At 32.4% G+C, this 26,346-nt stretch overlaps 1 protein-coding gene across 1 annotated transcript in view; it reads left to right on the top strand.

Moving 5' to 3' along the window:
* The window catches only part of CSMD3 (CUB and Sushi multiple domains 3), a 1,747,434-nt gene that overhangs the window by 498,700 nt on the left and 1,222,388 nt on the right, over positions 1 to 26,346 (top strand). Inside the window, 1 exon segment of the mRNA XM_053715303.1 lies at positions 16,480 to 16,592. Coding sequence (XP_053571278.1) covers positions 16,480 to 16,592 — 113 coding nt within the window.

The raw sequence follows: 26,346 nt of genomic DNA, 5'->3' as shown, positions 1-26,346 counted from the left end.
TAAAACAAGGTGATTAACTACCACAGTTATTACAGATCTGCTTAGCTCAATGCACAATGATGTATCTTACATTGCCTTTGAGGTCCTCTAACAGATCTAATTGCTCAGCGGATTACTGCTATAGCTCAGCAAGTTTCTCTAACAGATCTAATTGCTCAGCGGATTACCGCTATAGCTCAGCAAGTAACACATAGCAACCGTTATCCATTTTATGTTTTTTATATGTTTTATATTATTCTAGCAATGGAATAATTTTATATCTATATTGTAATAAATATTGATTTAATATTGCGTTTGAGTTTCAGACCCTGCCTTATTTGTTGGCGCTTTGATAGTTAATTGATAGTTTGAAGATTTGTGCATTGACCACTAGGGGTCAATTTATCTTAGCTAGGGGTCAGTGCAAGAAGGCGCTAGGTGATCTTTTTACCTATTCTGATTTATCCCTAGTATTCACTCAGCTGCCGTTGCAATACATTTAACATCATGAACTCAATACAGAGTCTGAGACAACCTATTGATATTAACATTGCTCAAAATGCAAATTAAGTTAGTCTGTTTGAAGAAGGTACAGACACCATTGATATACAGTTATTATTAAAAGAGCTGGAAAAACTTTTAATTTCAGAGGTCAAATATAAAGGTGAATTCTCGTTTCTCAGGAAACGTTTATTGGTACATAAAGACTGTGCATTTCCACTGTCAGATACTATAGCAGAGAAATTAAATTAATGAAATTAATTATAGAATATAGGGAAGTTTTAATTATAGACTTGGATCTTGGAATTAAAGATAATGAAGTCATTATTGTTAACAGATAAGATTATTGCAGATAAGAAGGATATTTTAGTCAAGAAAGTAAGCAAGATTAAGGAGGACATTATAAGAAAGAAAACCAAAAAACTAATGAGGGAGATAGAGAAGAAGAGAGAGGATGAAGAACATAATGATTTGGCAGTCGGGGAAGATATAGAGGTTAAAGAAAAAGAGACACATATAGAAAATGAGTCAGATAAACATAACGTATGGACAAAGGTAGCATATAGGAAAACTGGAAGATAGAATAGGAATGAAAGAAATACAGGGACCCAAAGAACATTATATATTTAGAAAACAATAAAACACAAGGGAATTATACGGAGGGAATACTGACAAAACAATCATTTGAAATAGGAAATTCTAGGGAAGAATTCCAAACCCATTCTTATGACTCAGGAACGAGAAATTTTAGACACAACCCTTGTAGACACAATAATAACTACTATGGGGGATCACCCACCCAGAACAGACAAACAAGAAACAACTATGAGGGGGTAAATTACAGCTATGGGGGATCAAATGCCCAGAATAGACCCCACAGGAGCCACTATGAGGGACCATACAATAGCCAAAAAAGCCTTATTTGTTGGCGCTTTGATAGTTAATTGATAGTTTGAAGATTTGTGCATTGACCACTAGGGGTCAATTTATCTTAGATAGGGGTCAGTGCAAGAAGGCGCTAGGTGATATTTTTACCTATTCTGTTGTTTTCACAATACATTGAAAATGTGCTCTTTCTGAAAACATTAGTACCTTCTTTGTTATGGTAGTTATCCAATGGCCAAACACCCCCCACCAAAGTTGCCCTTTTTGAAATAACCAATCCAGACTTGTTACTGTAGTAAACAGGGCTAGTCACTGTCAATTTGCTAGTAAAACTTGTATTGTTTAGTAGCTTGTTATTTTATCACCGCAGCAAATTCCAGTTAGGGACATATGTGTAGCAAGGTAAGGACTGTGAAATCCGTTTTGTGCACTTTCAATACTCCAAGTTAAAAGGTACAATCTACTTGAAAATGTTTATTGTTTAAAAAAATAGATAATCCTTTAATTACACATTCCCCAGTTTTGCATAAATAACACTGTTATATTAATACACTTATACCTCTGTGATTACCTTGTATCTAAGCCTCAGCAGAATGCCCCCCTTTTTTTTTTAGTTCTTTTGACAAATTGCATTTTAGCCAATCAGTGCTAACTCATAAATAACTCCACGGGAGTGACCAAAATGTTATCTATATGGCACATATAAACTAGCTCTCTCTAGCTTTGAAAAAAAGTCAAAATACACTGCGATAAGAGGTGCCTTCAGGGGCTTAGAAATTTGCATGTGAGCCTACCTAGGTTTTACTTTTCACAAAGAATACCAAGAGAACAAAGCAAATTTGATGATAAAAGTAAATTGGAAAGTTGTTTAAAATTGCATGCTCTCTCTGAATCATAAAAGATTAATTTTGACTAGCCTGTCCCTTTAAATTACAGTAAAAGGGGGCAAATAAAAATTGAATATTAAATGCATTGTTTTTTATTTGTTTTTTATTTTTCTATGCCCAATTAAACATTTCAAAGTGTTTGCATTTACATTTTGCCTAACAAGAAAATAAAAAAAATAAAAATCAACACATCTGTTTTGTTATTAAAATGCTGCTTAGTTAATTTAAACGATTTTTCTGTTTTAGCGCCAATGAGGATTCAGAAATTAGATAATTATTGGATAATTCTTTATTTAACCAAAGTTTAAGAATAATTGTAGTTCATTGATGGGAAGCTGAATCTTGGAAATAAGGCACTAATTATTATTAAGCAAATGAAACTTAATTGTTCTTAACACTGCTGTTGGTTACAATGTTCTAAATACTTTTTATATTTTCTTCTGAAAACTCTGTTTTCTTCTTATTCATATTCCCTCTTGGCATTTTAATCTCCAGTTGCTAATTACAGTCACCCACATGCATCCTCTTCTTTCAACATACGTAAGTGTTGCATGTATAGGAGTGAGATATGTTTAAATAATGAAAATATTCTTAATTGCTATTGTTAAATGCCAGAAATTAATTAGGCTTATGGTTGTAATACAAGTAAAAAAAAAATCACTATTTTGTATAAAAGGCAGCTAACAAGAATAATTGTAAAAAAAACTTTTATATTTTACCATTCTAGATTTAAGTTCCAACGGGAATAGTGCCCTCAATTCCTCCTGTAAGTGTTTGTAAATTTTGTCCTGTCTCTTCCAAGTTTTATAGCTGCGTAATATGTTGACGCTTCATAAATAAAGTATAATAATAATAAAATACCACTCAAAAGTAGAAATATTTCACTTTTTAAAATTACAATGTATTTTTTATGTAATGGAGAAGATCTATATTTTTATCTATTTAAATCTGGGTTTTTTGAAGGAAAGACACAAATATAACTATATATTCAGTTCAATACAATGTTAAATTTAAAATATCACATGTGGCTCCAAGTACTCAACAGTGAATGCTGCTAATCAGCCCTTGCAGACCTGCTTTCCACAGTGGGCTGCCTCTTAACCTCTTCAGCACCTTTAAGCTTGTTGATATAAATCACCCCTCCTTTTGCATGATTGACAGGCTCTTCTTGCACTTGATTGGTCACAGGATAGCTAGGGCAGTATTGCAAAAGCAAGTGCTTGTGCAATATCACATATGGGCAGCAGACATACAGTGTTCAATGCTTATTTGCCACAAAGCCAGGAGGGCAGGGTCTCAAGTCAGGAACCTCATCTGCCTGCAGTTTTGTAAATTGGGGCCTTAGAATTTTACTACTTTATTCACATGCTTATATCTTTTGAATAGGTGGATGTAGTTATATAAAAGGGGATTTTTTTCAGGGTTTTTTTTTGTCATATTTATTATTAACTAATTTTCTTTAAACATAAAACTTGAAGAAAATCTGTTCAGTATATTCTCATATGAAACTGCATTTTTAAATGGAAATATAATAAGAATTTTTAGACAAGGGTACCATCAATATTTGGGAAAACCCTTATTAAATATAGAAATCTAAAGCTTAACATTTATGTTACGACTATGTGACAAGAAATTAACAAAGTTATTTGATATACGGTGATGGGCCTCTTCATATTTGAAATTACTGGCTCCAGCAGAGTATAAATTTTGAAATCATATTATTTTGCCTTTTTATTTTTATAATAGTCTTAGTAGGAAAATTAATAAAAATGGTTATTCAGTATTTGGTATGCTTGTATGCCTAAGTGGAATTAAAAAAATAAAGCGCCCCATTTGTAAGCTAGTGCCAAATGGGCTGAGTTTGCAGGCAGAAGAACCTCATTAGCTTATCTCTCTATAATTAAATGAAATCCTCCTTATCTCATATCTTATCCAACTTAAAGGTCAATACTTTAAGAGGACATTTTAGCATCTCTGTGCCCCATCCTCATTGGGAGGCAAAATGTCTTTAAAACCTTCTTATTAACATAGCCTTTTTATATCCAGGTGTGGATACAGCAGGCAAAAACAGTTATTTCAAATAACAAAATAACAATTTTATACACTGCAGCAGGTAAAATAGATCATTTGCAACACATCATTTGTTAGAAAAATTACAGTACACTGTCTCTATTAAAAATAATATGAATAATATGTACTAATACTTCATAATGTCCAATATATTTTCTGTGTGTATCTATTATTTTCTTTAACAAAACTGTGGAATTTATTTTAAACCCTGCTTACATTCTAAGGACTAGAGATTAAAAAATACTTTCATGTATGATGAGTACGATGTACAATACTCAAAAAACTTAATATAAATTCCACATTTGCTCTAGACGTACATAGCATATACTCGATCATTCCACGGGTGCATCGTTCATTTGTTAAGGTTATTTAGGTAATTAAACACAAATTTAAAAAAAACCTACAGGGATAATGAAATTTAATGGGATCATCAATCTCTAATAAGAAATGATTAAAAGGAGTGAAATCTTTGGGGCCTAGTTAATATTGTGGAGATTTATCAAGGCAAAACTACAACGAAGTAAATAAAACAGCATGCAATTTCATATAATCTCGATCGTGTTTGTCACTTATTATAATATTATGAATATAAAGAATATAAAAGTTGTGTCTGTGCCACAAGACACAAAGCAGTTTAAAATACAACTTGTATATATATATATATATATATATATATATATATATATATATATATATATACTGTGCTTTTTTTGTAAAAGAAAAGATGCTGGAACTCCAAAAAAAGGTGCCAGTACTCATTTAATTTTGATTTTGATTGATCTATTTTTCTCAGTAACTTTGAGAAAAGTAAAGGGACAACATTATCTACAGTGTCTGATGTATTTTGCAGCACCACTTGTGAAAATTATAGTATTTACATGATGATTACAAATATTACCTGTTATGAGTTGGCAGAGGTGGGGGTACACAGTACCGGTGAGTACCCCCACAAAAAAGCCCTGTATATATATATATGTGTAGATATGTAGATATATAGAGAGAGAGAGAGATAGATAGATAGATAGATAGATAGATAGATGATAGAGAGATAGATAAATATATAGATAGATTGATAGATAGATGTTCCATTCGTGGAAACATTCACAATTGTTTTTGTTGAATGAATGTACATGTTCCATAGCTACAGAGAGAAAGGGACTGTTAATTACATAAACTCTAATTAGATAAATATACTCTTGTGCAATCACTGCAATGATTACATATGTTAGGTTTGATATCACTAGGCAAAAATAGAATAAAGCAATCAATGGGCTTCTATTTTCAGGTTAATTTCTGTCTTGGAATTTATTCCTAGAGTTTTTTATCCTGGAAACCTTTCTTTGTTGTTGTAACTAAAATATTAATGTGCAAACACTAAGGGCTAGATTACAAGTTGAGTGCTTATTTATTGTGTGCTCACAAACGGGCAAATTCTCCAGGGAGAACGATAAATAACCAGCCATTGCAAGTGGCTCATTATTTCTACCACAGCTTGCAGTAGCAATTAGGGCTCCGAAAATGAACCAGAGGTCTGGTTAATTTTCAAAATGTCCCCCAATTGCCCCTAGGTTCTGTGCCATGTCTCATGGCATGAGAACTAGGCTCCCATTGGAGCCTATGGAAGTGCACTCTTTTTAGCACAATGCTTCCTTGCAATGCAAGCACGAGGACGCATTCGCATTGCATCTCAATGTGTAATTTATTTTGCTCTCAACTTGTAATCTGGCACTAAATAAACTGCAATTTTAAAGTATTTTGTAATATGGATTTCATAAGTGTTTTATAACATTTTACATAAATTAAATGCACATTAAACAAAATATAAATTAAGCTAACTTTTTTATTTTTGCTTTTCATGTAAAACACTTTTTTAATATTGTATATGTTTCACTTCCTCCTAAGAGACTGGCAGGCCTACATCATATTTTCAGGTATTTACCAGAGCATGGAACATTCTACAAGGTGAATGGTTAGCTCAGAGCACAACATCCTTTACATCTGTCCCTAATTGGCCACATCAAAAGGGGCACCAAACTGAACTGTTCTTGATATACAAAACCTTATAAATTGCTATAAAAAAAATAAAAACTTTGAATTTGATAATTAGATCATAATTGATGTATTATTTAATGTATAATCTTTTATTCTATCTTACTGTATAATATGATTAACTACAAAATAAAAATAACTTTTTTATTGCCTAATTAATTCCTCTATAATTGTTTCTGCTGCAATTATTTTTAATACACTGACAGGACTACAATTATAAAATATGCTGAGCAAAACAAAACTTTAATATATATTTTTTTATGAATACCTAATGATTAAAATATATATTTTTTACTAGTGACAAAGGGACATTAATGTCAAAATTAAACATTTTAATCCAATAGCGCATACAGTTTTAAACAAAATATACATTTTTACTTTTGTTATCAAAGTTTATTCTTTTGGTATCCTTTGATGGAGGGTAAATCTAGTAGGCTGATAGGAGCTTAGAAGTGTGCATGTGCCTTCTAATTGTGCTAGAAGTAAGATTTTTGTGCTTGTCGGGTTGCGCTCGTATTATGGGCTCCATGTACTAAAGCTAATTTTCTCGCCGACAACATGTCTGGTCGACTCGCTTGAATTCGCAGCTAGCGAGATGCTGCCTGCCCACCATATGTACTAAAAAACAGCATAAAAAATCTCACGTCTAATCCGCATTGAGCGCCGGCGAATGATTCATACATCTGACCCCTCGCTAGTTGTGAATGTACTATTATTTTCTTACAACTAGTCAGTTATGTTTGTCCCACGTGACTGTAGGTGTCAGAAATGTCACACGCAGACTGACTGAAACCAATGATGATGCTGGACACTGCCTGAAATGATCCGGTGGCTTAAAAGTGCAAGGCAGCAAGAAACTTGAGGAGTCCGGGAATGGCCATTGAACGAGCCGTTACTGGCTCTAGAAAATGTGTGATTTGAGCATATAAAGTCAATATTGAATGTCGATCCAGATGGAACCTTTGAATAACCTCTCTATCGGAAAGGACATCTAAAGGAACTCAAGGAAGGAATATGCACTGTACCCGCAAACTCCTTCTTCCAACCACATTTTCTATGGCATCAGGTTGACGAATTTGCCTTCTACTCCTGATTTGCATCAGACGAAGAATATACAGTTGAAGAAGTGTCTCCATGGCTAGCAGGATCAACAGTGAGTAAAGATTCAAGTGTATTGTCCCTCTTATATATCTTATAGACCCTATTGTTTATCATGGTGCTCGCCACCTATAAGGTGGCGAGGGATTTTTCACGAGGTAGGTGAGGACCAAGTCACGAGCGTATAAATAGATAGTTTAGTAATCACTGTTTTGTGCGCGATTTATGTTGAGCGAGTATTTTCTAGCTACAAAAAAGACTAGACTATAAGAGTCGTGGACAAGTTCGCTTGACACTTGTAAATGTGATTTTTTTCAATAAATTCAGGGCATAGTACATACGGTTATTGATCCGCACGCAGAAATTTAGACGGAAATAGTCACAAAGACCTCGCAGACAGCTTAGTACATGGAGCCCTATGAGTTTAAAGTAAACTGTTTTTGCCCGCGTGTAAACCCGATGAGCGCAAAACCCGAAGTTTGAATATAGCCTTCGTGTTCTTGTATTCCCCCATAGAAGTCAATGAAGAAAAAACAAAACACCCCACTCTCTCTAACCCAACATGAAAATATAATTATTTCACATTCCAATGTTCTTCACATACAAGAATATGTTCTATTTATTCATAAATAAATATTTCTGTATATATGATTTTTTTTGGTATAATATATATCAATACCTCTATATAAAGAAGATTATATATAGGTACAGATATAAACAGATATAAATAAGAATATCTATGTGCAGAACATCAGAATGCAAAATATTTACAGTAATTACATAGCTAAAACCTTTATTTAATATGAATATTGCATAAATATGTTTTTACATGTTTTAATCTACTTAACTACAAAGGGCTCCAATGCACTTATATATATGTACATATGTATTTATATGTTTATGTGTATACATATCTGTAAATACATATATACCCACATAAATACAAAAATGCATTTGTATATGTATATATATATTTTTATATATATATATATATATATATATATATATATATATACTGTACATACATATACATCTTATGTATATGTATGTATTTCAATGTTAAAGCCATTGTCCTGTCATTTTTTTAATCATTTTTATTAGATAGTGTTATTATGAGTGTAACTGTAATTTGTAATGTATTTTTTATGTCTTTTGTGCAACTTTTTAGTTTTGCAAAACCAGAGCTCTGACGTAATCATTCTAGCATAAATTGTGATTGCTCTCAAGTGATCTTGTTTACTTTTAACCTGTAATAAGAGCGATAAACCTGATGCGCTCAAACACCTGCGATGAAAGCCTTATCGCTTGCATCCAAATGTTTGCACTCTACTAGTAATCTAGCCCTAAGTCAACAGTGCTTGAAACTATTATAACATTGCTATAAACATTGTTGCAAATATTTGTGCCATATGACTAAAAACATGGGAATGGTCCTGAGCTCACCTAGGTTTACTATTGAACAAAGGATACTTAGGCCCGGATTATAAAAAATTGCCAGTCAAGATGGTTTTCCACTCCTACCCTCATGGCGAGATGTTTCCTACAAATAATGAGAGCTCTCTGCTAGGTATATGTTCAAAATGGAAGGCGAAGTACAGAGGAAGAAACCAGAATGTTTTAAAATATGAATATTACTCAAAATACATAATACAAATCAAATTATGCTGCTTTCGGTGCACTGTACCTTAAATTCGTAATTATTGTTTTGAATATTTTGGTGAAAACTCGCTCTGATTTCACTTGCGAGAAAAAATAGTGAGGACAAAAATGTTTATAGAATTACACTGGGATTTGAGAGAACATTTTGAAATACACCCATGGAACGCCCATGTTCAACACATTTTACAAAAAAGCAATAATTACGCTTTGTATTTTGTACTTTTAAGTACATATTTCTTCCCTTTTTTTTTGCACACCCAATGTACTTAAATTACAATTTACACCGTGCATAGTTAATATGATTTATTCCTGTGTAGTTTACCTACAAATTTTATGTTTTTTCTATAAAGTACGATTTTTGGTGAGCAATTTAGTTGTGAATTTTGATGCACCTTAAAGGGACATTAAACACTTATCATTAGTTTTTTTTTATTACTGTATTTGTTCTTATTTTTTTATTTTTTTTTACTTTTCCTTGAGCTTTATTACCGCTCCGTGCCGAATCTGTGCAGACATGGTGGAAAGTGATGTGCAAAAATCCGGAAGTCTGTGCCTATTGCTGTGAGCGTGCACACTTGTAGACATCGCGCTCACAGCATAAGTAAATAACTACTGCTGCTATAAAGTTTGCCGCGATTATCATTTTCTTTTTTGGACATTTTGCATATACTGTCCTGTACTTTTTTTTGCTCGAGTCGATTTTATAGAGGCAGCAGCTATATATTGAGTGCTATATAGCTAATACCCCTGCATTTATTAATTCAAATGTAATAAATATATGTAAGTTATTTTATCATTCCTATTTGTACATTTAAAATATATAATTTTTTTCTGCTAAGACGTTAAAAGTCATCCTTGGAGTGCGAGGGAAAGAGTGATGGGTATGGATCTGTCGCCCAATTTACTGTTACAAGCCATAAATTATTTCACTTTCCTTTGCCTGTCAGAGTGTTTGCTGATCAGACCCGATGCAAATCTGCTCCTTTCCTATGCTGCTGTTGGCGTCTCTGCCCAGCAGCTTACGCTCTCTCTGCTCCGCATGTGATAGCATCAGTGGTTTGTCTAATGAGCAAGCATTAGGAACATCAAAGCAGATACTGTAGGGAAAGGTTCATTTGCCTTGTGTTAGGAGTAGTGATAGGTCAGTGTCAGCCATAGAATGTAGTGATCTGCTTTGTACACAAAAAGGATAATGACCACCAGGCAGCCAAGCACTGCATTATAAGTTTTATGTTGCTGCAAATAAATTTATTTTAAAAGAAAGAAACTGTGTGTAAAATACTAACGGCTAGATCACGAGTTTTGTCGGTAGAGCCGTGCAGTGCTAACGAGCCTTATTTTTTCACCGCTCCCTTAAAACAAAAAGGTGAGCAAAGAGCAGAATTTAGCTCCACATCTCACCTCAATACCAGCGCTGCTTAAGTCAGCGGTGAGCTGGCTAAACGTGCTCGTGCATGATTTCCTCATAGGAAACAATGGGGCTGAGCTGGCTGAAAAAGAAAACTAACACCTGCAAAAAAGCAGCGTTCAGCTCCTAACGCAGCCCCATTGTTTCCTATGGGGAAATTAATTTTATGTCTGCACCTAACACCCTAACATGAACCCCAAGTCTAAACACCCCTAATATTACACTTATTAGGCCCTAATCTGCCGCCCCCGCTATCGCTGACACCTAAATTATATTATTAACCCCTAATCTGCCGCTCCGGAATTAAGGTAGGAAAAATCCTATTGGCTCATCCAATCAGCCAATAGGACTGAAGTTCAATCCTATTGGCTGATTGGATCAGTCAATAGGATTGAGCTTGCATTCTATTGGCTGTTCCAATCAGCCAATAGAATGCGAGCTCAATCCTATTGGCTGATTGGATGAGCCAATAGGAATTTTCCTACCTTAATTCCGATTGGCTGATAGAATCCTATCAGCCAATCGGAATTCAAGGGACGCCATCTTGGATGACGTAATTTAAAGGAACCTTCATTCTTCGCTTGGACTTCGTTTGAAGAGGATGGCTCTGCATCAGCTGGATTGAAGATGGACCCGCTCCGGATGGATGAATATAGAAGATGCCACCTGGATTAAGACATCTGCCGCTTGGAAGACCTCTTTTGCCCGGATCAGATGAAGACTTCTGCCCCTCTGGAGGTCCACTTGTGCCCAGCTAAGTGAAGACGGCTCAAGGTACGGAGATCTTCAGGGGGGGTAGTGTTCGTTTTTTTTAAGGGGGGATTGGGTGGGTTTTAGAGTAGGGTTGGGTGTGTGGGTGGTGGGTTTTAATGTTGGGGGGTATTGTATTTTTTTTAAAGGTGAAAGAGCTGATTACTTTGGGGCAATGCCCCGCAAAAGGCCCTTTTAAGGACTAATTGTAATTTAGTATAGGGTAGGGAATTTAATTATTTTGGGGGGCTTTTTTTATTTTATTAGGGGGATTAGATTAGGTGTAATTAGTTTAAAATTCTTGTAATTCTTTTTTTTCTGTAGTTGAGTTTTTTTTCATAATTTAGTTTATTTAATTTAATTATAATTAATTGTAGGTAATTTAGGTAATTAGTTTAATTATAGTGTAGTGTTAGGTGTAATTGTAACTTAGGTTAGGGTTTATTTTACAGGTACTTTTGTACTTATTTTAACTAGGAAGTTATTAAATAGTTAATAACTATTTAATAACTATTGTACCTAGTTAAAATAAATAAAAAGTTGCCTGTAAAATAAATATAAATCCTAAACTAGCTACAATGTAACTATTTTTTATATTGTAGCTATCTTAGGGTTTATTTTATTGGTAAGTATTTAGTTTTAAATAGGAATAATTTATTTAATTTTAGTAATTTTATTTAGATTATTTTAAATTATATTTAAGTTAGGGGTTAATAAATGTAGGTAGGTGTTGGCGATGTTAGGGACGGCAGATTAGGGGTTAATAAAATGTAACTAGTGTTTGCAAGGTGGGAGTGCAGCAGTTTAGGGGTTAATACATTTATTAAAGTGGCGGCGATGTCCGGTTGGCAGATTAGGGGTTAAATCATTTTATTATAGTTTTTGCAATGTGGGGGGGCTTGGTTTACGGGTTAATAGGTAGTTTATGGTTGTTAGTGTACTTTTTAGCACTTTAGTTAAGAGTTTTATGTTAAGGCGTTAGCCCATAAAACTCTTAACTACTGACTTTTAAATGCGATAGAAGTCTTGACAGGAGAGGGTGTACCGCTCATTTCTTCCAAGACCAGCATTAGGCAAGTCCTGTTAAAAAGATAGGATACACAATTGACGTAAGGGGATTTGCGGTATGCTCGAGTAGTGGAAGAAAAGTGAGCGGTACATCTGTACCTGCCTGACTTGTAATACCAGCGGGCGTTAAAAAGCAGCGTTGGGACCTCTCAATGCTGCTTTTTAACCCTAACACAGAACTTGTGATCTAGCCATAAGTGTTGTAATGATTCATACACCTATTAGGTAAAAAAAATCTTCAGAGAAACGTTGTAATTTATGACAAGCCGGTCCTCTCACACAGCTGTCATTCAGTAACGTCGGCTCCACTGAATGTATGAAGCTCTCTCACAAGGTTGCGGTGTACGAGCCTCATACTTTCAGTGAAAACTGCTCTTCATATGTGCAGTAATGGAAATTGGTGCACACATCATGTGACACGGCATTGGCTATAATATACGTTACAAGATGGCGGCGATCATCACTTTCAATAGGCGGTGGTTTAGGTAAGTATTTGAAACAGCAAAAAATATGCACAGGGTAATAATAAAAAGTAAAAGCACAATAATCAGTAACTATTTTATTTTTTTTAAAAAACTTAATATGTGAAACCAGAAGGTGTTTATGGTCCATTTAACAATACAATTTTCCTGCATATTTTTGTGTAAATGGTTAAATTATTTGTTTTGTAAGATCTTAACATTATGAATTTTATTGTGCACTTTTGTAATGTATGCATACAAAAATGCAGTATATGCCCCTAGGGGGGACACTCTGTTTTAAGGGTAAAAAATTTGGCTTTATAGAATTCCACAAGGAAAATAGAAGGCTTGGCGAGCATTTTTATATCATCTCAACAGCCCAGGGATATTTTTTAGAATCATGGCCCAAGAGTGATAATCACATTTGATAATAGAAATAAATTGGAATGTTGATTAAAATTTCATGCTCTATTCAATCCATATATATTTAAATTTGACTTTTCGGTCTTTTTATTTTGAAAGCATTCCCTATGTCTATTTTGTGATACATCTAGCTTTGCTCTCTCAAGAACAACTTAAATATTCTTGGTATAAAATGTAAGATTTTTATATTTTTATAAATTGCATATAATTTCCTTAAGCTAACATAACTTTAACATAGTCCTGTAGATTAATTTAACAGTAGAAAGTCCTCTTCAATCTTTTCCTTTTTCTCCAATTCATATGTTATTTTATATTTTCACTCATCACAGATGGGCCAATTCTCTAAAGCTCTCTGGGCTAGTGAAATTCTATAAGAATGCTCACCAGCCCTTCTATTTACCTGGTTGAATTCAATAAAGCCACTTTTTACCCTGAAAACAGGGTGTCTCGCTAAGGGACACATACAGAAATTTCTCATGGGAAGGAGATGCATACATTGCAAAAGTGCACAATTAAATTAATGTAACTAATAAATGAAACATTCACATAAAATATGCAGGAACATTGTATTGTTAAAGTGTATCAAAAATTGTAACAAAATGTTTTCATCCTAAGAATGTATTTTATCAAAATTTTTAAATTTGTATGTATGTAAATAACACAGGAATAAATTGTATTAAATATGCACAGTGTAAATTGTATTTTAAGTACACTGGATGTGCAAAAAAACAATAGAAATTTATACTTAAAATTACAAAACACAAAGCCTAATTGTTTGGGGTTTTTTTGTGAAAAAATGAGCTGAACATGGGCGTTCCATGAGCTCCATTACTTTATTTAGGAGCCATCTCACCACTCACAGGGTGGTAATAATATCACCATGGCAACCCCTGCAAAAGTCAGCGTGAAAAACCAAGACTGATCTGGAGATTTTGGAAATTGGCCTCTTAGTTCTTTTAGTGAATAGGTTTCTTAAAACAAAATAGTATTTGGAAAAAATACAAAACCTACAACAGTGTATGAATTTGATGGAATTTTTTTTGTACACTCTTAAAATTATTACCTGTGCAAATTATAGACATTTTCTAATATTTAAAGGGACATGATTAAAATACAAAATACAATTTTAACAAATAGTTTCCAATTTATTTCTACTATCAAATTAATTTGTATCATGTTAATCTTTGTTGAAGTGATATCTAGATAGGTATAGTGCACATGTATGGAGCACGACATGACAGGAAATAGTGCGACTTTCTAGTACTCTTGCTAATGTTTAATATTGTTGCAAAATTGCTGCCATATAGGGCTGCAGACGTGTGCACACTCCTGAACTTACCATCCTGCCTTTCAGCAAAGGATAAAAAGAAAATGAAGAACATTTCATAATAAAAGTACATTGGAAAGTTGTTTAAAACTATGGGCTCCATGTACTAAGAGGCGGGCGGACAGCTTCTTAACTCGCGAAGCTGTCCGCCCGCCTCCGCTACACACGGGCAGCAGATCTATTGATCCGCTTGCCCGTATTTATCATTACACACTCAGCGGAGTGTGTAATGCCCGCCCCTTCAGTCGCGCGACCAATCACGCGACTGAAGGGGCTGTCAATCACCGAGAGCGAGCGAGCTCTCTGTGATTTTGCTATGCCACCTAAGAGGTGGCGTAGGGTGTAGGAAGCAGCGGTCTAATGACCGCTGCTTCTTACATTGCGGGAAGCAGGCTCACATATGCGAACCTGCCCCACAAAGGCTCCGGAGCAGCTTTCGCTGCTTCGTACATGGAGCCCTATATGTCCTTTCTGAATCATGAGAAAAATGGGGGGTTTATGTCCCTTTAATCATAAGTTTTTTACACATAAAGAGGTTCTCTTTACTTAGGTCACACTTAGGAAAGACTGGAAACATATTTGGGTGAAACATAGATCTTGAAATAACATCTTTAAGATGGCCTTTTATTGAAAGCAAGACATTTGCAGGCACCTATTACATAGACGCACGTTGTCCAAGTCACTTCAAGTTTGTTTTGCTGGAAAACAGCCAGGATGCTAGTATAGATAGAGTAAGCCGGATATTCACAAAAGGCAAGTTATACTCATACTAGCCAAATTGGTTCAAGCTGGTCTTGCTACAAAGAAAGATGACATGCTAGAAGTAGCACAAGCTGAATATCCACAAAGTACCTGCTTGACAAACATTTGAGAAGGCTGGGAGGTGTAAGTTGGAAATGTCATGTTTCATGTTTTTGATATTCTGACTTCTGATTTAGACATGAACTGCAGCAATCTTTATTTGTATTGTATGTGTATTGACAATGAACAAATACAGGTGTCAATTACTATTAAGGAAATTTGGACAGGCAGAGGCAACTAAAAAAAAAATATTGAATTGAAATAGTAAATATTTAACTTTTTCATTGTTTTAAATGACTTTAAGTGTATTAAAAATGCTAAAATGATTTTTGATTAGTTTAAACTGGTTTTAAGGAATATTAAAATAAGATAACAGTAGATTGGTTGGATAACCTATGATCAGTTTTAAACTCGTCCATGTCAGTTTTTATTTTCTCAGCCGTTTATCGTTATTTAGCATGACTTTTGGCCGACTTCACAAACCCTTCTTGAATCAACCTCATTCAGCTAGAAAGTAAGACGTTTATGAATAGAACCCTTTAAAGGGACACTGAACCCAATATCTTTCTTTCATGATTCAGACAGAGCATGCATTTTCAAGCAACTTTCTAATTTACTCCTATTATCAGATTTTCTTCATTCTCTTGCTTTCTTTATTTGAAAAATAAGGCATCTAAGCTAAGGAGCCAGACAATTTTTGTTTCAGGACCATGGACAGCACTGGTTTATTTGTGCTGTCCAATCAGCAAGGACAACCCAGGTTGTGAACCAAAAATGGGCCGGCTTCTAAACTTACAGTCTTGCTTTTTAAATAAAGACAGCAAGAGAACGAAGAACAATTGATAATAGGAGTAAATTAGAAAGTTGCTTAAAACTGCATGCTCTATCTGAATCATGAAAGAAAAAAATGTGGGTTCAATGTCCCTTAAAGATTAAATGTACCTATGTATTAATAAGTGAATCATTGGTTTTCTGAAAACGTATAAATTGTATAATTGACTACAATTATTTAATTTAATTTGACAGATTTTAATATCATTTATTTATGATATATTGTATTTGCTAAAAACTTTATTTTTCACAATAACATTTTTTATGTGTCTTGTTATGCAGGTTGTCTGGAATGAATGTGCCACCTCCAATTATCAGCAACAAAAATTGGCTAAGACTGCATTTTGTAACAGATAACAACCATCGCTATAGAGGATTCAGTGCACAATACCAAGGTATTTAGAAAATAACTTTTTTTTATTGCTAAGTGTGATTTCATTCAATTCTTTTGTGTTTTTTTGTGTTTTATATGTGATGTATATATTTAATTTATGTTTTTAGAGAATATATTGTAACCAGTATAAATTCTACCTTTTAATTAAATAAATTAACCATTTTATGTTAATGTTCTAAGTTCTTCATTTATATATATATATATATATATATATATATATATATATATATATATATATATATATAGATATATAGATATATAGATATATTTGGATGCATTAAAGAAAAAAGATGGTATTGTATTATAAAATTAACAGTATACACGTCTTGCATGGTGAACTCAATTTTACAATTAAAATAAGCCTTTTTGCTAAATGTCACTAAAGAAAAATATTGGGTTTTATTTCAATTCATATATTACATACAATTTTAGTTTTGCAATCAATCGTTCTTGTGGGTTGTTGTTTTAAACATATCTTATTGGAAGTGATTAAATATTTAAATTATTTGTAAGTTATTATTTGCTTATTTATATAAATTATCATTTAAGTGTCCACTATATGATAACAAAATCCATTATATGATAATAAAGGTATTTTCACTGCTCATTTCTAAATGTGATGAACAAAAATGACTAAATTAAATTAATTATGGACTCAGTTCATAAAATCTACAATTGCATTTATTTGAAAAATAACCTAAATTATAATTAAACTATTGTAATCTAATTGTTAGTTGCAATAAATTTCTGAGATTTATATATGTATTTGTAAAAAAAATAATGTTCCCCTCATTTCCTCCCTTATATTTAACTCTTTGCAGAATGAAATTGTAAATAATTTCATTTAAAAGGGGGTGAATTTGCAAATGAATTGAAACGTGCAGTATGTATATTATCTTAAATGACTCAGTAAACAATAATAGCTACTTTTTATTTACGGTTTTTATTGTATTTATCTTTAAATGATAGCTACTTAAATAAAGGGACATTCTGGTCAAAATTTAAAGGGACACTGAACTTTTTTATTTCGTGATTCAGATAGAGTATGACATTTTAAGCATCTTTCTAATTTACTCCTATTATCAAATTTTCTTCATTCTCTTGGTATCTTTATTTGAAATGCAAGAATGTAAGTTTAGATGCCGGCCCATTTTTGGTGAACAACCTGGTTTGTCCTTGCTGATTGGTGGATAAATTAATCCACCAATAAAAAAGTGCTGTCCAGAGTTCTGCCTTCTTTTTCAAATAAAGATAGCAAGAGAACGAAGAAAAATTGATTATAGGAGTAAATTAGAAAGTTGCTTAAAATTGCATGCTCTATCTGAATCATGAAAGAAAACATTTGGGTTCAGTGTCACTTTAAATGTATATAGATGAATTACATCTTTGAATAGAAACATATTTGCAATGTACATCTATTGGCAAAAATGTTTCTAGTAAAAGTGTTTACTAGTTTAGTGTTAACATTTTCCTCTGCACGTGCATGTGAAGCATAGCTAGATATTCTCAGTGCACCAGCAGTTTAAATACTGCAAGCCCTCAAAGCACCAGTGGGGCTTGTATCATGTCAGCAATTAACAAATTGAGTCATTACCAGATGGTACAAACACCTTAGGCTCTCTAAGCAAGTGTTGTATTTAAAATGCTGGCGCACGGTGCATACTTAAATACACTTTTGAAACAGCTATAGCTTTTATAAGAAGCATTTTTGCTAACACATGTATATTACAAAAATGCTTCTCTTCAAAAGTGAAATGCATCAATGTGAATTCCAATTTTGGCTGGAATGTTCCTTTAACTAAAGCCCCATTGCTGATTATCATTGTATTATTTTTTATGATAGAGCATTGTACAACTTTTACAACCATCAAAGAAAGTACTGATTTTAATATTAGAAAAGAAGACACACATATATATAAATTCAAAGTAAAAAAATAAGTCTCCAAATATTGCAACTAGCAAGAGGAGCAACCCTAGTTACTACTCTACCGAGTATGGTTGATTGCTTAATATTGGTAGTGTATACTCAACAGCTATGGTCAATTATATTTTTAAGATTATTATTATTAAGATTTGATTAACTGAATTGCAATGAAAAGTGTATTATTGTGGTCCATTAATATAGCATGGGTGGTTTGCGTTACATAAAAAAGGATGTTTATAGGTAAACCAAACCTGCATTTTTCTGTTTTATATATGTATATATATATATATTTGTAACTTCATGATCAATTTGGAGAAATCCAGGTAATTTTGCAAATTTTCCATGTGTAAAACTTAGTGATTCTACAAAAGTAATAGATATCATAAGATGTGTATTAAAAATATAAAGTACAAATGTAATAAACAAATTCTATTATGTTTCATTTTCATTAGACCAATTTTTGGTTAAAACGTTATATATTTATACTAATTTTTTATTGTATGTCTTTAAAAAAATGTTTTCCTTCATTTGGAAATAATATGGAAAATCATAACATTATTTTTTTTCTATTAAACATTTTTGTAATCAACAAAAACTTCCAAAACATTTCATTAGAGCTGTGTAAAAAGTTTTATGTAAACTTAAGGTTATGTAACAATAATGATGTGCCATATATGAAATAGTTAAGGATTGAAATTTATATTTGAATTGAATATAATTCTTATTAGTTCTTTGTAACTATGCAAATGTGTTAAAAATTATTGAGACAATTGTTTTGGTTAAATAAATGTCATACAGAAGTTTATCTCTGTTGCGAAATTAAATTTTAAATGCTGTTTTTAGTGATAGCTTACATATTTTGCCTCTGGATAATGATTATCATTAAACAAAATATGCCTGACTCTTCACATATTTTGTATTATAATATATTTAGTGTAGGAATATTTCAATTAGTGTGAGATATCCATCAATCAGTATTAATTTATTTGACTATATATTACAATTTATTGGAAAAAATATTACAGTAATTGTAGTGAACAGATTGAAATATTTTTTATGTCTGTATCGTGAAAATGTTATTAAAAACATTTTTAATGTACATAAATGATTTCTAGTAATAAAAGTACCTGCAATTACATGTGCATATGCACATCATTTGAAATATATATTTGAAATATAAAGTCAGGTTATTGTACAAAATTCAAAATTAGGTATGCTCTGAAAACATTTATATTGTAAAATATGTTGTATTTCTTCTCCAATAATATATATTGTATTTTAAAATATTAAAATGGAAGTATGTCAGTAGTATAGCATGTGCATGAATAAATGCGTATATATTACCAATTTTCATTTTTAGTGTCTTCTTATTTCTTAATATATCATAGAAAAAATACTAATTATTTTGGAGATTTTTTCTTCCTTATAAAAATATATCTATATGTTAAGGTTAGTTAGATGATTTAAAAACTTGTATCTCTTTTCGAATTTCAAGCTTGCATTTACAAACAGTTTAATGGGGGTTATCAAAATGTAGAGAAATACATTTAACAATCATGTTTAAGTATGCTTTCAATATCTTTCCCTCATTATACATAAATTATTGATATCATCATAAACTTTGTGATACAATGGAGTAATTAAAAAAAATAAGTTTTATGTTTTTTTATTTCTGTATTTATGTAAGGGCTCAATTTTAGTGACCAATATAACAATTAAACTACTGCTTAGTGACCATTCACTATTTGTACTCAGATTGATAACAATATCTCAGAACGTTGCCAGTGTTATATCCCCTAAAACTTAATAGTTACCCTTACTATAAATTAATCAGAACCACCAGCTTAATCCACAAGTTAACCATTACTGCAATTGTGCCTTTTAAAATGGCCCCCTGAGTCCCCCACCACATATAATCCTAACTGCAGTTAATCCTTACCTAGCGACTGCAATTTACCCTTATCTGATTCCCTTAAACATATATCCTTTCATTTAGAAATGTATACCCCCTCTAAGGTGTCTTCATAACTTTAACTCTAAATAGAAAATCCATATTGCAAACCATGTAAAAAAAAATGGATAAAATATTATTTTAAAAAGTACTAAATATACCATTTTTACTAATTTAAATCCCTTTTTAATAAAAATAAATTATTTTAACTTTTGTAGAAATCTGTAATCCTTCAGAAGTAATAGAGTCTTCACAAAATTATTCCTTAGCACTTCTTAGTGTTTTGATTATGTGTATAAGTAAGGCTTACTATTCATAGTTCAGCCAGACAATTATGCCTATTGGTTGATTTTTTTAATCTATAACCCTTAGGGTGTTAAAACTTATAACACAAAGGACCCGATGATCAAAAGATTGCCACTAAATATATGAAAAACCATGTTTATCCTTGCAGGGACAATCTTGGTGCAATAATCAAAGAAAATGGGTTGTCCTTGCGAGTAGAGACCTGTCACTGATAGAAATAATGAGAGCTATATGCTACTTTAAAGGGACAGTCAACACCAGATTTTTTGTTGTTTAAAAAGATAGATAATCCCTTTATTACCCATTCCCCAGTTTTGCAAAACCAACACTGTTATATTAATACACTTTTTATTTCTGTGACTAACTTGTATCTAAGCATCTTCTGACCGCCCCTAATCACATGACTTTGAGCTATTATCTATTGACTTGTATTTTAGCCAATTAGTGCAGTGTCTGCCACTAGCCATGAGCGTGATCACAATGCTATCTATATGGCCTACAAGAGCTTGCTCTCCCCTGCTGTGAAAAGTAAATAAAATAGAGGCGGCCTTCAAGGGTTTAGACATTATCATATGCACTTCCTAGGTTTGCTTTCAACTAGAATACCAAGAGAACAAAGCAAAATTGTTGATCAAAGTAAATTGGAAAGTTGTTTAAAATTACATGCCATATTTGAAAAATGAAAGTTTTTGTTTGGACTTGACTGTCCCTTTAAAGAACCTGGTGTATGTTTAAACATACTGTTTTCAGTGCACTGTACCTAAAATTACTGTTATTTTTTAATGCATTGGTTTTACTTTCAGAGTAACTAGTGATTTGAATATTTAAATAAAATAATAGTGAGAACTGTAGGGCAGAAATGTTTAGATAATTACGCGTGAATTTGACAGACAATTTCATACACGGAACATGGAATGCCATGTTCAGCCCATAAAAAACAATTACGCTTTATATTTTTTACTTATAAGTACAAATTTCAATGTGTTTTTTTTGCACATTCAGTGTACTTAGTTACAATGTATTAATATTTAATTTACATACAAATTTTTACATTTTGATAAAATACGGTTTTTGGTGGACAATTTTCATAAAATTTTTGATACATCTGAACAACACAATTTTTTCCTGTGTATCCTTGTGTGAATGGTTCAATTATTGATTTTGTATGATTTTTAAATTATGTTTTTAATTGTACACTTTTGTAATGTATTTCTCTCCTTTCCATATGGAAATGCAGCATACACCCTTTAGTGACACCCTGTTTTCAGGGTATAAAGTGGATTAAAAAATTTCCACCAGGGAAAGAGAACTGCTGGAGAGCATTTCTAAAGTATTTTGCCAGCCCAGAAACCTTTAGATCATCGGGTCCTTAGTCTGAGGGTTTATGATGGAGGTGTTTAAGTTGAGGAGAACACTATATTTAGGGAGAAATATATTAAAAATATATTTTTAGGAGATTCATGTAAGGCTTAATTACATTGAGGGTTCCCAGTTAGAGTAATTGTGGTTAGGAGACAACAGGGGAAACAGCCACAGTATACCATCACCTTTAAAGGGACACGGAAACCAAATTTCTTCTTTCGTGATTTAGATAGAGCATTTGATTTTAAGCAACTTTCTAATTTACTCCTATTATCAATTTTTCTTTGTTCTCTTGCTATCTTTATTTGAAAAAGAAGGCATCTAAGCTTTTTTTTTCTTGGTTCAGACCTTTGGACACCACTTTTTGATTGGTGGATGAATTTATCCACCAATCAGCAAGGTTGTTCACCAAAAATGGGCCGGCATCTAAACTTACATTCTTGCATTTCAAATAAAGATAACAAGAGAATAAATAAAATTTGTTAATAGGAGTAAATTAGAAAGTTGCTTAAAAATGTCATGCTCTATATGAATCCTGAAAAAAAAATGTGGGTTCAGTGTCCCTTTAAGAGTAGCAGTCTATAGTATTGTAGCAGCAGCCACAACATACCATCAATACAAAGTTGTAGCACATCATTACTGGTAGCATCTGTCTGTGGAAAGCATAAGCATGATATCTGGTGATTCCCTTGTTGTAGGAATTGCAGGTACCCAGGTACCTCCTACCATGTCTACCCCCCCCCGTGTTCCTTTATTCCAATCATCAAATAGTCTCAATGCACAAACAAAATTAATTGATTTTTTGTTGTAATACTATTGAATTATTGAAAATAATTGAGTCTCCTTTTTTAATGAACCAGATATTCATAATAATCTACATTTAAAAAAAGAGTACTTGAAAACTCAAAATTAGGTGAAGATGAGAGATAATAATAAAAAGGGACATTATTTAAGCACATTAAAACATTTTTATGCATGACAAAGTTTAAATTAAAAATGCTTATTTTACTTTTAAAACTATTAGATAATGCATGTTTAACATTATAGGCTTATTAGATAGATGGCTTACTGGCTAATAGGAATAATTCTGCAGCTCTCTTAGTAAATAGTAACATACATGAGCATAAAGGGGGAATTATTTTTTTATTTTTTTAAATCTCAAAAACCCAAAATGTTTCTTTCATGATTTAAGATAGATAGCATAATCTTAAACAACTTTCCTATTTATTTCTATTATCTAATTTGCTTATTTCTCTTTGCATCCTTTGTTGAAAAGCAAATCTAGATAGGCTCAGTAGCTTGGAGCTAGCTGCTGATTGGTTGCTGATCTTGTATGCCCATTGTATTGCCATATAAATGTGTTCAGCAAGCTCCCAGGAGTGTATTGCTGCTTCTTCAATAAAAGATACCAAGAGAATGAAGCGAAACTGAAAACAGAAGTACATTGGATAGTTGTTTAAAATATGTAATCTATCTGAATCATGAAACAAACATTTTTGGATTTCATGTCCCTTTTAAAAAGCAATAAATACATTGGAATCAAAAAGCAACTGTCGCAAAAATAACAATTGCAATTTTTATTTTTAAGCAAATGTTTAACCTCTTAAGGACATATGACAGATTGTTTCCGTCATAAAACAATTGAGCAAACTGAAAGCTGTGTCCTTAAAGTGTTAAATACCTGACTATGCAATATATTGAAGGGAAAAAATAGAAGACATATTAGAATAATAATAGGAAAACATTAGTTTCCATTAAAATACTATGTAACAAATCAATTTTTAGCACATAAATACGTTAAAATACCATGTACAAATTTCTACAACAGTCAAAAGATAATATATATATATATATATATATATATATAAATAAAAGGAAACATTGATATATATTAGTTTTGTTTTCCAAACCAAGTCCATCAATAGAGCTGTGGAAATGTTTTGAGATTCCATTGATGGGATATTTTTAAAAAAATGCTGTTATCACATTATTAAAAAAGAGGTCTTGAGTTAAATTTCGCTTTAAAATATATCCCATTATTATATATGCATTCTTGTTTAGACTGCAAAGTATGTCTAAGTATTACAAATATAAATATAATCTAAACTTCCTATATAAGAATAGTTAAAAAAAATGGAAATGGAAATTAATAAAAATGCAATCAAAATAAGAATGTACTAGTTAAAAAAAGTCTAAAATGTTAATCTTTGATGGAAGAACAAACTACATTTTAATTTGTCCTTTTGAGACATCTGAATATATCACTGTATAAGTAATATGCATTTTGGGCTGAAGTCTTATATCTTATTTCACAACCAACCCATCTTTAATAGTCACTATCTCCATCATCAGGGTTTTCCATTCATTTTTTACAGATTCTTTATGGTTACTAAGTTATTGAAATCTAAATGATTTGCTCTATTTGTGAACTTGCTTAATTCAAAAACAGCAGTGTTAAAAAATAATAAAAAAATTGGTTATTAAAATGCAAACTTTCATAGGAAGGTCTTGTTTTGAATGACAGCCAAGCCAGGAAGTTAATTTTTAAAATATAAATACATTCATTTAAATATTTACTGCTTAAATATATATAAAGATAAATTAGTCATTTAAAAAAAAATATATACATTTTTATTATATATGTATTCTACTTTTTAATCTATTTTTTTTATTTTACTCACCCCTCCCCGCCTTTTTTTTCCTTTGTACAACTAAGAAATCAAATAAACAGCTCTAGAGAACTCAGCATATCAGATAAAAAACATTTCTAACAGCAGTGTATGCACTGGCGGAAAAAAGTCTTCTGAGGCTGCATCACCCGTGGTGTGAATGCCTCAAAAGGCAGCTGCTACTACTTGCTGCACAAAATCACCTCCAGCTCAAATCAAAGGAATCCCATTAGTCACAATCTGTAACAGCTTTATCTTGTATAAGTTTTTGTTTTGAAGCTTGGAGCAATGATCTTAAATGTGATTATAGACCACATACATGATTTTTTGGTTTGCTAAATACTCTTACCCCTTCTAGTTTAGTGGTAGATTGAATACAAATGCAAATTAAACCTACAGGCTTTACGTATCAGTGTAATTTTGGAGCAAAAACGTGAGGGATTTTCTTTTATATGTTGCAATTTATGAATGTAAAGTACTATCTGCAGGACATAGTCACAGGAGGTTTAAGGTAGAATGAATATATTTAACATTGTGAGATTAATATGGCATTGGTATCTCCTCTAATAGGTAAAGTGCAGATCATATTACGTTATTAAATGCACAAAATGGGCTTCTGTACTCTTCTAAATGAAAATACCATTATTTCTCTTCAACTTATTACAAATGTTGGCATATTTAGTAAAGTGATCATAGATTTATGGCAAGCAGCCACTATTTACAAAAAAATATATTTTGTTTGTATTCCTAAATAATTTGAATGCATATGTTGCCCTAAAACAAATAATTAAAAAAACAAATACTTATTTTCAACATCATGTAATTGCACAAACATAAATAAAGTTGAATGCATGAAAGGGGAAATTGAATTGCATTCCTTTTGAAAGCTTTTATATATTTGTTTTAATACATGTCTAAAGTAATTTTGGAGAATAGACTTCAATTAGAAAGACTCCAAAGCAGACTATATAGATATATCAGGATTGTGTGATAAAAGGGTCTCTAGTAAATTGTATTTGAACACAAAAAATCTTAAATGGACATAGAAGTGCAAAAAAGAAAATGCCTATGTGTTAAGAAAATTATATTATTGCATTGTTATTTGTATACAACTATAGGGTCGATCACATTCCTTTAGAAAAGGTTATATAAGGCTCCATGTACGAAGCAGCGAAAGCTACTCCGGAGCCTTTGTGGGGCAGGTTCGCATATGCGAGCCTGCTTCCCGCAATGTAAGAAGCAGCGGTCATTAGACCGCTGCTTCCAATACCCTTCGCTACCTCTTAGTTGGTGAGGCAAAATCTCGGTGATTGACAGCCCCTTCAGTCGCGTGATTGGTCGCGCGATTGAAGGGGCGGGCATTACACACCCCGATGAGTGTGTAATGATACATACGGGCAAGCAGATCAACAGATCCACTGCCCGTGTGTAGCGAAGGCAGGCGGACAGCTTTGCGAGTTGAGAAGCTGTCCGCCCGTCATTTAGTACATGGAGCCCATAATGTTTTTTTTTGTTTGAAAATCACTATTAAGGCTCTATGTAT

This window comes from Bombina bombina, chromosome 5 (assembly GCF_027579735.1).
Source record: "Bombina bombina isolate aBomBom1 chromosome 5, aBomBom1.pri, whole genome shotgun sequence".
NCBI classification, from domain to species: domain Eukaryota; kingdom Metazoa; phylum Chordata; class Amphibia; order Anura; family Bombinatoridae; genus Bombina; species Bombina bombina.
The sequence above is the reverse complement of the archived record's forward strand: the minus strand, read 5'-3'. Positions and strand labels throughout refer to the sequence as shown.